Source organism: Geotrypetes seraphini, chromosome 3, assembly GCF_902459505.1.
Source record: "Geotrypetes seraphini chromosome 3, aGeoSer1.1, whole genome shotgun sequence".
Taxonomy (NCBI): domain Eukaryota; kingdom Metazoa; phylum Chordata; class Amphibia; order Gymnophiona; family Dermophiidae; genus Geotrypetes; species Geotrypetes seraphini.
This window is the reverse complement of record NC_047086.1, coordinates 348,255,047-348,269,523: the sequence shown is the minus strand read 5'-3', so window position 1 is coordinate 348,269,523 and position 14,477 is coordinate 348,255,047. Positions and strand designations below refer to the sequence as shown.

The following is a 14,477-nucleotide window of genomic DNA, read 5'->3' as shown; positions in this document are numbered from 1 at the left end:
TTCGGTTTCAGGTCAATGTCCTCGGTGTGCTTCGCTGTTTCTTCTTCCGGGCATCGACTAGCCATTTTCTCCCCCTTGTGTGGTGTTCTCTGTGGGTGTCTTCTTTGAGGTCATCTGTTTCTTGTTCTCCCTTCCATATTGGTGTTGGTGTAACTTCATCTTCCATCTGAAGGTTATTCTCTTCCATCCTCCTCCTGTATGCTTCCTCAATGAATTTCTCGAGTTCCCCGACTTCCTCCTCAATGTGTCTCTCACTCATGAAGTCTTCAGCTGTCCCGGTTGGGTCCTCGGCGATGTAAAGTCCTTGTAGCTCCTGTATCTTGTCCTCAAGTCGCTTGACTTCCTTCTTCAGGGGGAGGTAGTCATACATATGACAGACAGTCTGTGCAGAACACTGGAAAGCTCATCTTCTGGTTTCCCTCTGCTTCCATTGTTGTTCTTACTTTAAAATAACAGTTGACAGATTACGTGTGACCTTTAAGTGCCCTCTGTAATTGCTTTGTGTCCTCTCTCTCTCTGCCTGCTGCTGGTGTCCTCTCTCTCTCTCTCTCTCTCTCTCACTCTCAGTCCCTGCTGCTGGTGTCCTCTCTCTCTCTCCCTGCTGCTTGTGTTCGTTCTCTCTCTCCTCTCTCTTCCCCCTCTCTCCCTCTCTCTCTTCCCCCTCTCTCCCTCTCTCTCTTCCCCCTCTCTCTCTTCCCCCCTCTCTCTCTTCCCCCCTCTCTCTCTCTTCCCCCCTCTCTCTCTCTTCCCCCCCTCTCTCTCTCTTCCCCCTCTCTCTCTCTCTTCCCCCCTCTCTCTCTCTTCCCCCTCTCTATCTCTCTCTTCCCCCCCTCTCTCTCTTCCCCTCTCTCTCTCTTCCCCCCTCTCTCTCTCTTCCCCCCCTCTCTCTCTCTTCCCCCCCCTCTCTCTCTCCCCCCCTCTCTCTCTCTTCCCCCTCTCTCTCTCTCTCTTCCCCCTCTCTCTCTCTCTTCCCCCCTCTCTCTCTCTCTCTTCCCCCTCTCTCTTTCTCTCCCTCCCTGCTGCTGGTGTCCTCTCTCTCTCTCTGCCTGCTGCTGGTGTCCTTCCCTGGTGTCCTTGGATGTAGTGCCTTGGCCCTTCACAAAGGCGTTCTCGCTAAGGCGAGCACCTTTTCTTTTCGCCTTCGCTGCGTGCCGTTGGCACCGCCCCTTTTAAGGGGGAGTTCGAGCTCTGACCTCGCCGACGTGGTGGGGGTGGGCGGAGCTAACTCTCACCGCTGCCCCTAGCTCTGGCTCCTTTCTACCTCCCGCCTCGCTCCTGAAGTCTCCTTACTTCCCCTCCGCCTTCTGCCTACTCCTCGCTAGCTCTCAGCCGGTGTTCAGATCAGCGTGTGCCTCGCGCCGTTGGCTCCGCCCCTTTTAAGGGGGAGTTCGGCCTTAGACCTCGCCGACATGGTGGGAGTGGGCAGAGCTTACTCTCGCCGCTGCCCCTAGCTCTGGCTCCTTTCTACCTCCTGCCTTCTGTTTCCCGCCTTGCTCCTGAAGTCTCCTTACTTCCCCTCCGCCTTCTGCCTGCTCCTTGTTAGCTCTCAGCCGGTGTCCAGATCAGCGTGTAAGAAACAAAGATGCTGGTCATGCATAAAACAAAAGGAACAAACACTGTGAACGAAAGATGAGATTTTCCAGTACAATTCGGTAGGAAGTTGCAGTGAGGGAAGCCAAGTGCTGTCAGTATGCCTCCCTTGGATTGCCATTGTGCATCCTCTGAGGCTGCTACTATTGTGCCACCCTTATGGAAGTGGAACTCACATAGTCCATGAGAGCACTAACATGGTGCAGGAAAGTGAAGGCTGTAACAGAAGCTGTTGTGGAGCAAAAGAAGTTGGAACTGGCGTTGTGTAGTGTGATAGAGAAGGCTACTGCCACTGTAGAGCCTATGAGGCTGCTGAGAATACTTGGGTTACTGCCAATGCATAGCATAGGAGAGTGTCGGTACCATGCAGCAAGAAAGAACAAGGGTGTTGAACTGACCTCGCTGAGAAGTCTGCCACCTTGTAGGCCATTAGGATGCTGCCACCTTGTGGCATAAAAGGATTCCATTACCATGTGACATATAATTATGCTTCTACCATGAAGCAATGAAGAATGCTGCTACCGTGTAGCAGATAAGAAACACAGAAGCATGATGGCAGATAAAGGCCAAATGGCCTATCCAGTCTGCCCATCCACAGCATCCACCATCTCCTCCTCTCCCTAAAACAGTATTTCACAAACTTTCTCCCTCTTTTACTAAGGCACGCTAATTGATTTAGTGTGTACTAAATGCTAACGTGCCCATTATATTCTATGGACACGTCAGCATTTAGCATGTGCTAAATTGGCTAGAGTGCCTTAGTAAAAGACCCCCTTTGTGAAGCCAAAGCACACTAAACTGTTGGCCGCGGCTTGAAGGCATCCAAGTTTCAAGTTTATTAAAATATTTGATTTGATCGCAAAATCCAAATCCAATGCGATCCAGAAGTACGTAGATGACGACGTATGTGTGTATGTGTCATCACGTCAACATCTGCGCATGTGTGAAGGCCCTCCATATGGGATCCGGAGCCGCCAATGGAAGGGGGGGTATTGAAAGAGAAGCAATGGGGAGAGGCGCCGGCAGCGGTTGACTCCCTATAGAATGTGCCTCTCGCCACGAAAGATACATTCTGTAAGCAGTCAGCCGGCACTTCTTCCCCTCCCCGGCGTCTCGCAGCACAGTTTGTGATACACTGCCCTAAGAGATCACACATTCCTGTCCCACGCTTTCTTGAATTCAGACGGTCTTTTCTCGACCATCTCTACTGGAACTACAACCCTTTCTGGGTGTAAAAAAGTATTTCCTTAGATTACTCATGAGTCTATCGCCTCTTAAAACTTCATCCCATGTCCTTTCACTCGAGAGTTTCTTTTTAATTGAAAGAGATTTGCCTCAGGAGATCGCACTTTCAAAAAGATATAAACAGGATGGAGTTGGTCCAGAGGAAGGCTATAAGGCGAATGGTGACAGACTTAAAGATCTCAATATGTGTACTTTAGACTGGAAAGGTGGGAGATATAATAGAGACATTAAATACTTATGTAGCATACATACGTATGAGGCAGGCTGCTATCATGCAGCATAAAGAATGCATTCCCTATGAAGAATATAAGGAAGGTGGCACTGGGTAAGATTTTATTGTGCAGTTTATTACTGATTTTAAGTTGTTTTCCTTTGATTATTTTGGGGGTTTTCAAAAGTGTATGGCGATGTTCGTTATCTAAGAGTTTGTATAAAATTACGAATGTGTATTGTCTTGTTATTTTGTAATATTTTGCTTTATCATATATTATATTTTTAGTTGTCATTTTATTATGGGGTCCTTTTATCAAGGCGCGGTAGGGGGGTTTAACGCGCAGAATACCACGCGTTAAACCGCCTGCCGCGCTAGTCGCTAGCGCCTCCATTGACCAGGCGTTAGATTTTTGCTTGCCGCGGGGGTTAGCGCGTGATGAAATGTCCGACGCGCTAACCCCGCTAGCGCAGCTTGATAAAAAGACCCTTATGTGTGTTGTATTGTTACCTGCTTAGAATTGCTGGATATACGGGCTATAAATTTTTAAATAAATAAGGAGGACTCTACTGTGCCACATATAAAGAGGCTACCACTAATGGCACAAAAGGGAGGTTGGCACCCTGCTGGATATCAAAATGCTGCTATTTTTCTATATATAATGGTGTTACCACTATACAGTATTCATGGCTACTACCATCATAGAGCATAAAAGAACACTGTACCACGTAGCTTCTAAGGATACTGCCTGGCTAAGCGTGCTACCACTATGCAGAATGCAAACCCTAAGCAGCCTATAAGGCTTTAGTCACTTAGAAGAATACTGTGCCAGTACCACATATAAGGATGGGCCCACCAGCCTGTCAATATGATAGCACACTATGGAGCCTAAAAAGATAACTTCCACTACACCCCACAATAGAGTAACCTGGGCTGCTCTTAGTTCATGGAATACATGTAGGCATAGTAGTGGGTATAGGAACTCTGTGGCTGCCTGCCTCTTCAATATTAAAATGATTACTCTTTTAAATATTTCTATCCCTAGAATTGGAGTGCATGAAAATTTCTCAAGTGTATTCCTTGTGGATATCCTGGCTGTGTACTCGGTAGGAGATGATTAAAAACTTTTATGCTACCCGCTTCTACAGAAATTCTGGGCCACAGGCATCTGGTTACTTTGGTGGTAATAACCTGTATGATACACACTCAGTGACAGCAATTTGTCTCCATGTGCTTTGTATTAGAAACAACTTCTTACGATTATGTGTGCTGAAAGTGACGCAGCAGAGTGAGAAGCACCTGGAGAAGATCCTGAATGTGGATGAGTTTGTGAAGAGAGTCTTTTCTGTGATTCATAGCAATGATCCTGTAGCCCGGGCCATCACCCTACGGTGAGATTTGTCTGTATTGTCTAGCTTGCCAAAATGATTTAAGTCCCAAGAAACATTTAAATAGCTTGACTGACTGATCTTCCTCCTTATGCCTGCATTTTGCACAGGTTTTCTAGACCAGGAATAGGCAGTTCCAGTCTTTGAGAGCCACAGGCAGGTCAGGTTTTCAGGATATCCACAATAAATATGCATGAGAGAGATTTGCATCTTAAGGAGGCAGTGCATGCAAATCCATCTCATATATATTCATTGTGGATATCCTAAAAATCTGACTTGCCTGTGGCTCTCAAGGACCGGAATTGCCTACTTCTGTTCTAGACCAATGGCTAGGGTGCCAAAATTTAGTAGCAGCAAATTTCCTGTCTCCCATTGCCCCACAGATCATCAGTTGATCCCAGAGCTGTGAAACCTCTTCTGCCACTGCTATGCCCCCAGCCTTCCATCCTCAGACAATCTAGTCTAGCAATGCAATATTATCTTAGTTTGCAATTGTAAAATTAAAATATACGCTAGCTTGTGCTCAGTTTAACAACTGTTTATTAATATATGAGGACATCTTTTTCAAGTTTCTAAACATATTTTGCATCCCTGTGTACATGCTCCTTCATTCCTTTTGTCTGGATTTTTGTAGGATACCTATGTACATGACTTCAGTACAGTTTGGCCACTTTATAATGCTTGCAGGTGTGGAGCGAGTAGCCTATGCCTTCACTAAATTGTTCTGTGTTTTCTGCAGGATGCTGGGTAGCATGGCCTCCATAATCTCAGAGAGGAAGAATGCCCATCATAGTATCCGCCAGAGTCTGGATTCTCATGACAACCTTGAAGTTGAAGCTGCTGTGTTTGCTGCTGCCAACTTCTCTGCTCAGTCAAAGTATGCATTTGAGATTTTTTTAAATGTTTTGTACACGTACTGAGGGGATGGCTTTCATGTGTAGTTGAATTAGTAAGCTTGTATTCTAGGTTAGGTAACCCAGTGCTTTTGTTTCCTGGGGGGAGGGGAGGGGGGTGTCTTAGGATTTGTTGTTAGAATTTTTTGTTTTTCTTTTTATCTTAAACTCAATAATTGGAGCTGGGCAGAAAATCTGCTGCTAGATAGGTCAAATGAAGGAGCCACAGAAAATGCGTAGAGAAATGAGAGAGAAAAAACACATGGGAAGGGAAGACAAGTGTGAAATTGCACATTTATGAGACATGATAATGTGTTTCTCCATTCATTGTTGGTAGACTTCAATATAACCTCTGATCCAGCAGCAGGGAATATTGTGCGAGGTGTGTGCTATCTTGTTATGGGGGCCTAGGTGTAAGCGGTCATATGCAAGGTTGAAGTTTTTTTAATAACACCTTTTGGATGGGACAGAATCCTTTCCAATAAATGTTTATTCATTTACTCCCCTTTTACAAAACCATAGCACAGTTTTTAGCACCTGCCGCAGCGGGAGCAGCTCCAGTGCTCATAGAATTCCTATGAGCATCAGAGCTCCATGGCTGGTGCTAAAAACTGCACTGCTGTTTTGTAAAAGGGAGGGTTAGTCATTTATATACTGCCTTTTTTAGATTTTGTTTTCTCAAGGAGGTAAGTAATATCCACTGGCTCCCTCTAATCTTTGCTTCTTTTCTGGCTATATTTAAACCTTTGTCCTTCTGCTGGTGTGTTTCTTCTATTTTTCACACTTTACTGCCCACCCCCCTTAGTTGGCTCCTTTATTTTGCTTTTGATTCCAGTGGTTGAATGGAGGACAGGAAATCTCACTCTGAGAAACTTTCACTTCTTAATTACTTTGAACCTACCTGACTTCTACGCCTATAGAATCAGCATTGCTTTTTTTTTTCGGTGTACTGTTTTCTCTGAATCATGAGCTTGGATGTATAGTTGCAGATTATGGCTTTTTTGGAGTTTGTTTTCCAGTTTTTAATTTTTTTTGTCTAAGGACTCTGTTTTTGTTAGTGCTGTAGGAGTAACAAATCCTTCATTCTAAGATGCTTGTGCATTAAACAGAAGAGTTTTGCCTTTGAGACATTACAGCTAACAATTTGTGTAGTCTCAGCACATCATTCTTCAAGTTTGTACTTTATATTGTTGGTTATAGACTCTGCTATCCTGTGCACTTGTTTTACAATTTGGTACTGTCTCTCCTTGAGAGGTTTGTTGTCTTGCTAAAGATGTAGGGAGTTCAAACAACTCAAGGTAGTAACCTTAGTTGACAAGTTGTTGGTCTCAGGTGGCTTGTTCAAGAAACATTTTTAAGGTATATCTCCATGGCAAGTCTCTAGAAACCCAATGTTGGCATGACATTTGTATGTCACAGCTGTTGACTTTGGCAATGCATCTTGTAGCACAGATTCTGAATACAGGGTGTGACAAACCCAATTCTATTTCTGTTTTTTGTCCCAAAGAAGGGGAGGAAATTCACTAAACCCTGATGCAGGAGAGCTGATCAAGAAGAAACTCAGACTGCAGAATTAGCCGACTATCACTTAGACAGAGAAATTGCATCAGATGAGAAATGGCAGGAAAAGGACAGGCAGGAAAGATTTACCCAGTTTAAACCTGTTCCTGATACTGCCAGGAGATTAATCTTTATTATTTTCACGGTTTTTATAATCTGGTCAGAGACTTTTGGTGCTGCAGAGGATCCTGGTCACCCCGGGGCTTCTCTGGCAGCGAGAAGATACAAATTCTCACAGCCAAGGTTTATAGCTCACAGGTGTATGCCTTGCATGGTTCCTGTGTGGCCAGTCCGCATCAGTAGTTTTCAGAGCTCAGGGTCTGTACCCTTGCAAGTAATCTTGCCCTAAGTTCATCTGCAGTGGGCTTGAGTGACTTCCCCCAGGTTCTATCCACAGTGGTCTTGGTCAATCAGACATTTGGAGCGGAGAGTGGTACGGTTAGCTCTGCAGGCCTTGGGCAGCAACCTGGAAGGAAAGGCAGTCTGGCATATATAAACAGATAAGGCGACACCAGGAGTACAATGCTGAGCTTGTAAGCTTGCCTGCTCTTTAGGTGGGCAGAAGCCCATCTCAGCAGCTCATGTAGCTGGGGTGGAGAATGTGCAGGCAGACTTCCTAAGTTGGCAGACCTTGGATTCCAGAGAGTAGTCTCTCTCTCAGAGGACCTTCGACTAAATAGTCATGCACTAGGGACATCCAACGTTTGACCTTCTGGCCTCAGCATCCAACAAAAAGGCAGCTTGATTCTTCAGCTGAAGATATTTCCCTGGAAGTGCCAAGCTGGAGGCTCTGGTCCAAGGCCGACCTATGGAGGAGCTTCTGTTTGTGTTTGCCCATGGCCAATGATAGGCAGAGTGTTTTGATGGGTCAGATTGTACCCAGGTCGAGTGATCCTGGTAGTTCCCAGATTGGCCGAGGCAGCTGTGGTGCGTAGACTTAGTACATCTGCGGAAGGATGAGACTCTCTGTCTTGCTTGTCATCCGAATCTTCTCTCACAGGGTCCTATTGCCCTGGAGGATCTGGAGCGCTTTAGTCTTTTGGCATGGCTCTTGAGTGCAAAGCCTTAGGACAGAGAAGCTACTCACCACCTGAAGTTATTGTCATGCTTCTGAGGTCTAAGAAGCAGTCCATGTTAGCGGCCTATGTGACAGCCTGGAAGTATTTCAGGAATTGGTGCAAGCAATAATGCTCAGACTCAGTGACTGCGCCTATTTCAGTGGTGCTAGACTTCCTGAAGGAAGGTCTGAAGAAAGCCCTGGTGGTTGGCTCTCTCAAGATTCAGATTGCCAGACTTTCCTGCTTCAGAGCGCAGGTTAGCAAGTGCTCGTTGGCATCCCATGCAAATGTATCCAGATTTTTGAAGGGAGTCTTAATGTCTTTATAAGAACATAAGCAATGCCTCTGCTGGGTCAGACCTGAGGTCCCTCTTGACCAGCAGCCCGCTCACGTGGCGGCCCAACAGGTCCAGGACCTGTGTAGTAATCCTCTATCTATACCCCTCTATCCCCTTTTCCAGCAGGAAATTGTCCAATTCTTTCTTGAACCCCAGTACCGTACTCTGCCCTATTATGTCCTCTGGAAGCGCATTCCAGGCGTCCACCACACGTTGGGTAAAGAAGAACTTCCTAGCATTCGTTTTGAATCTGTCCCCTTTCAACTTTTCTGAATGCCCTCTTGTTCTTTTATTATTCGAAAGTTTGAAGAATCTGTCCCTCTCTACTCTCTCTATGCCCTTCATGATCTTGTAAGTCTCTATCATATTCCCTCTAAGTCTCCTCTTCTCCAGGGAAAAAAGACCCAGTTTCTCCAATCTCTCAGCATATGAAAGGTTTTCCATCCCCTTTATCAGACGTGTCACTCTCCTCTGAACCCTCTTGAGTAAAGCCATATCCTTCTTAAGGTACGGCGACCAATATTGGACGCAGTACTCCAGATGCGGACGCACCATCGCCTGATACAATAGCAGGATAACTTCTTTCGTTCTGGTTGTAATACCATTCTTGATTATGCCTAGCATTCTGTTTGCATTCTTAGCAGCCGCTGCGCACTGTGCCGTCGGCTTCTTTGTCATGTCCATCATTACCCCCAAGTCCCTTTCTTGGGTACTCTCATTTAATAACATCCCTCCCATCGTATAGTTGTACCTCGGGTTTCTGTTTCCCACATCTAGTACTTTACATTTCTCAACGTTGAACTTCATCTGCCATCTCGTCGCCCATTCCCCTAGTTTGTTCAAGTCCCTTTGCAATTCTTCGCAGTCCTCTTTAGTCCGAGCTCCACTAAATAGTTTGGTGTCGTCCACAAATTTTATTATCTCACACTTCGTCTCTGTTTCTAGATCATTTATGAATATATTAAATAACAGTGGCCTGAGCCCTGCGGGACCCCACTCATGCCCCTCCTCCAGTCCGAGTAGTGGCCCTTCACTCCTACCCTCTGTTTCCTACACACCAACCAGTTTCTGATCCATCTATGTACGTCTCCTTCCACCCCATGGTTCTTCAGTTTCCGGAGTAGGCATCCATGGGGCACCTTGTCAAAGGCTTTTTGGAAATCTAGATATAGGATGTCTATGGGGTCTCCTTTGTCCATCCATTTGTTAATTCCTTTGAAGAAGTGCAATAAGTTCTTTAGGCACGATCTCCCCTTGCAAAAACCATGTTGGCTGGTTATCAGAAGTTCGTTTCTTTCAAAATGTTCATCGATGTTTTCTTTTATCAGTGGTTTCACCATTTTCCCCGGAACCGAGGTAAGACTCACCGGTCTGTAGTTTCCTGGGTCACCCCTTGATCCCTTTTTAAAGATGGGCGTAACGTTGGCTATCTTCCAGTCCTCCAGGATCATGCCTGTTTTCAGAGATAGATTGAAAATTTGCTGCAGTAGTTCTGCTGTCTCCTCCTTTAATTCATTCAGAACTCTTGGATGGATTCCGTCCGGACCCGGGGATTTGTCAGTTTTTCGTTTTTCTATCTTGCCTGCGTACATCTTCAAGGCTCACTTCCATGGATGTTAATTTCTCTGCCTTATTTCCATTGAAGAATTGCTCAGGTTCCGGTATGTTGGATGTGTCTTCGTTTGTAAATACAGACAAAAACAACGTGTTAAGTCTTTCTGCCACTTCTTTCTCCTCCTTCACCACTCCCTTCCTGTCTCCATCGTCCAGCGGTCCCACCTCCTCCCTAGCCAGTTGTTTCCCTTTAACATATCTAAAGAACGGTTTGAAATTCCGTGCTTCCCTGGCTAGCCTCTTTTCATACTCTCTTTTGGCTTTTCGAATCACTCGGTGACATTCTTTTTGATACTTCCTTTGCTCTTTCCAGTTCCCCTCAGTTTTGTCCTTTTTCCCATTTCCTGAATGAGCTTTTCTTATTGCCTTTCGCTTCCTTCACTATTTTAGTTATCCACACCGGGTCTTTTGTTCGATTCTTTTTGCACCCCTTTCTGAATCTGGGGATATACAGATTTTGTGCCTCGCTCACCATGTTCTTGAGGAAAGACCAGGCATGTTCTTTGTCCTCAGGTGTGCCAGCCCTTTTCATCTTGTAACCTTAATCTGGTCCTGTGGGCTCTTGTGAAAGCGCTGTATGGGCCTTTGGAGGAGGCATTCCTAATAGATCTGTTGATTAAGACAGTTTTCTTAGTGGCTGTGACATCAGTAAAAAGAGTGCCTAAGCTGCAGGCTCTGTCCTGCAGGGATCCCTTTTTTTTCGCATTTTGAAGGCTAGCGTCTTGATTCAAACAGTCCCTTTCTTCCTACCGATGATCGTGTCCAGTTTTCACATTACAAACAAGAGAAAAGGCAAGCAAGATGTCCAAATCAATCAACAGTTACGTTTATTAAAAAGTCACAATATCTTTAAAAAGTCCCAACTAGGATCCCAGTTTCTGCACTTAGAGATGCCTTCCTCAGGGGACAAATAGCATGCTGGTTATGTACAAATATATGTGTCTGGAACTGTCATGTAGCTTAAATTGAAGCACTTATAGATGTTGGCAGAAAATTCTGTGTAAATTTTCTGCCAGGCCTACAAGCGTTTCGTTTTGAGCTACATGACAGTCCCGGATGCACACATTTGTGTGTAGCCAGCATGCTATCAGTCCCCTGAGGAAGGCATCTCTAGGTGCCAACACTGGGTTCCTAGTCGGGACTTTTTTAAAGATATTGTAACTTTTTAATAAACGTAACTGTCGATTGATTCAGACATCTCGCTTGCCTTTTCTCTTGTTCCTTTGTCACATATTGAGGCAAGTTCCTTCTCTAGTTCTTTGTTGGTTTAGTTTTCACATAAACCAGAAGGTGCAATGCCCCAGCCTTCACGCCTACAGGAGTGAAGAAAGTAGATAGAGTGAAAGTCTGGATGTGCAAAGAAGAGACCGAGATTCAGTTGCCTGATCACCTCTTTGTGCTTATGAATACAGCACATCGGGGGAGACTGGTGGCTTAGCATGGCCATATCTTCCACCTATATTGGAAGTGGAAAGCAGTCTCCAATGGAGGTAATGATGCAGTCCACTTTCAGCGTCGCATCCTCTTGGGCAGAATCTAGAACTTGGTCCAGTCTCTACACATTTATTAAATTTTACATGGTGGATGTAGCAGCCAGGCTGGTCACCACTTTTGGGTTCTCAATACTGGCAAAAGGCTCATCTGTCCCACCCTAGAAATCAAGGCCTGCTCTGATAATATCCTGCTAATCAAGACTACCAGTCCTGTGGCACAAGAAGGAAAGATTAGGTTCTTACCTTGCTAATCTTCTTTCTTGTAAACAGGAATGGCAGTCTTGACACCTGCCATAAAAGATGTATACTAGCCTGATTTTCTGTTTCAGACATGCCTGCGTAAGCCAGTTGTTTCTATTGCCTGCCCGGTAGGGTCAGGAATGAAGAGGAATTCGTTCAAGAGGCTCATTTTAATACTGAGCAACAGAACTACTGGTGCAGATGGCACACAGATATGTGGCTCCTTTTGTTTCCACCATGCTTGTTTCGCTTAGTAGTGTTTTAAAAGCATTGTTGTTTAATGTTTGTATTTAGAACAGAACGGACTAATGTAGTTTCGGGGAGTTTCCCTGCATTCCTCTCATGTTTGCACTCTAGGACTCATTAGAAGCTTTGGTACTGATTAAGAGGGTGGAACCCATCCAAGAATGATGGGCGGTGGAGCATGAAAACAAAATAGTGGGCTCTCTACAACCCTCATGGCTAATGAGGATTTAACCCGCTGATCAAGTCTACCATTCCTGTTTACAAGAAAGAAGATTAGCAAGGTAAGAACCTAATCTTTCCATATGCACATACTTGACCTGTGCAGGTTTAGACATATCCTTGTCTGTTTCAGCTAACTTTTAAATACTTTCCTTCCAAACCACCTTTGACTTATCATGCCACCAATAGCAGTGATTATTTAATATTTCCCTCAGGTGTGATGCAAGTTTTACCCTCTTTTGACAGGGATTTTGCTGCAGGAGTATGTAACAAAATTGGTGAAATGATTCAAGGTATGAGCTTGATTTCCTACTAACACAAATAAAATAATGTCCATTGTGTTAAGATGCTTTGCAAGTCTATTGGTGGGGAAGCAATGAGGTGGTAATAACTAGCTGAGCTCTACAGTGTTACTCTGGGAACAGATCACCATTGAAAACACCAAGAGCTTCTTTTACAAAGCCATGGTAGAGATTTCTACCGTGGGCTGGTGAGGTAAATGTTCCGATGCTCATAGGAATTCTGTGAACGTCTCAGCATTTACCTTGCTGGCCCAAAGTAGAAACCTCTATTGCAGCTTTGTAAAAGCCAACATAAGTATTTTTCTGAGCTTTTTCTCCAGTATTCTTTCTCCTGCATTTGGGCAGCCTATATAAGATAAGAAATGGACAGTGACATGGCAACAACTTTTAGTAGCTCAGTAATGAAAGGTTTCTTGGAGCACTGATCAGTAGGGGGGAAAAAACCTACCATCTTAGATCTGTTCCTTACCTGGTGGGAAGGACATAGTGATGGGAATGCTTGACAGTAGTCAGTGTGATCAAATGTATTCATAATTTGGTGGAAGGAAGACACTACTGCAATATCATTTAATTAAAAAAAAAATCACAATGGGGAGAAAAAAAAGGAAACTAAACAAAAACAGGACAGTTGCTAGGATCAGTTTACATGAGGTGTAAAATTATTTAATACAATTTTGGAAGCCCATATAAACTATATTTCATGCATTCAAGTTTTAAAAGAAAACAGTAACTGCCAGCATGCTATAATGGTGAGATGAAAGAGAGTAAAAGACTAAAGGGCATCTTTCTGAAAATGGAAAGCATACCATAATGAAGAAAAAGATGATCTGAAACCCTTCCAAGTTAGATGGAAGGTAAGCCAAAAGACAAAAACTAATACAAAACTTTTTTTTTTTTTTTTTACATACATTGAAGCAGAAAGCCCAGTTGGTAAAAGGAGTATGGGGAGGAGGATAAGGTTATAGCAGAAAAACTAGTCTTGGGGCTCCTTTTACAAAGGTGCGCTAGCGTTTTTAGCGCATGCACCGGATTAGCACACGCTAGCTGAAAAATTACTGCCTGCTTAAAAGGAGGCGGTAGCGGCTAGCGCACGGGGCATTTTAGCGTGCGCTATAACCGCTAGCGCACCTTTGTAAAAGGAGCCCTTGGTCTTTTACAAGAGGAGAATGTTAGTAATACTCATACCAGAAACATTGGTAATTTAGAGCAGTGGTCCCCAACTCTCTGCTAGAGGACCACCAGGCCAATTGGATTTTCAGGCTAGCCCTAATTAATATGCATGAGAGAGATTTGAATATAATGGAAGTGACAGGCATGCAGATCTCCTTAGACCCCCCCTGCCTGTTGCATCATAGGATTCAGAGGGAGGAGCCTAAGGCCCCTCCCTGTGCATCCCAGTATGCACAAAGAAGGCCTCTAATTTTGCAGTGGCATGCCTGCAAGCAGGAGGGACTGGGCATCCCTCCTGCTGTCATCTTAATGTAGAGGTATGGGGGTGGTGTGAGGGGTGGTTTGGGGGGGCCATCTGGTGGCAGGAGGGATTATGCATCCCTCCTGATTTTATTTATTTCTTTTTTTTTTTGTAAAGTGGGGAATGGGAGGGATTGGTTTGGTGGGGTCCTGACAGGGGAGTTCAGTTCAGCAGGGGCAGTTCATGGTAGCAAGAGGGAGTGGGCATCCCTCCTGCTGATTTTTATTGAAGTAAGGGGAGGGGGCCCTACAGGAGGGTGCACCTCATCACGGGGGTGGGGTGGGGGGTTCACAGCAGCAGAAGGGAGTTGGCATCCTTCCTATCTCTGTTTTGGTTCCAGGAGTCATGGGGGGAGGGGCAACTTGCATGTTTTTTAAATGGAGACAGATATTGTGCATGTGTAACACACACACAACCTCTGTGCCATTAAAAAGAAAAAAATCCCAAACAGCTGAGTGGTAGGAAGTTGCTTTGGGGCTTCCCCAAACAAGCTCTGTGCATGTGTAAGAGCCGGTTTGTAAGCGAGCGATTGTATGGGATTACGATTGCCTGGGCAGCTGTTTGAACATTGATCACGGTTTAGAAATCGGCCAATTGGGGATTGCTCTTG

The 14,477-nt window shown here is 44.9% G+C and overlaps 1 protein-coding gene across 1 annotated transcript in view; it reads left to right on the top strand.

The window, feature by feature from the left end:
* The window catches only part of INTS7 (integrator complex subunit 7), a 107,095-nt gene that overhangs the window by 17,121 nt on the left and 75,497 nt on the right, over nucleotides 1–14,477 (top strand). Inside the window, exons 3-5 of the mRNA XM_033938311.1 lie at nucleotides 4,291–4,437; nucleotides 5,174–5,311; nucleotides 12,341–12,387. Of these exons, the coding sequence (XP_033794202.1) occupies nucleotides 4,291–4,437; nucleotides 5,174–5,311; nucleotides 12,341–12,387 (332 nt within the window). The remainder of the gene's footprint in view (nucleotides 1–4,290; nucleotides 4,438–5,173; nucleotides 5,312–12,340; nucleotides 12,388–14,477) is intronic.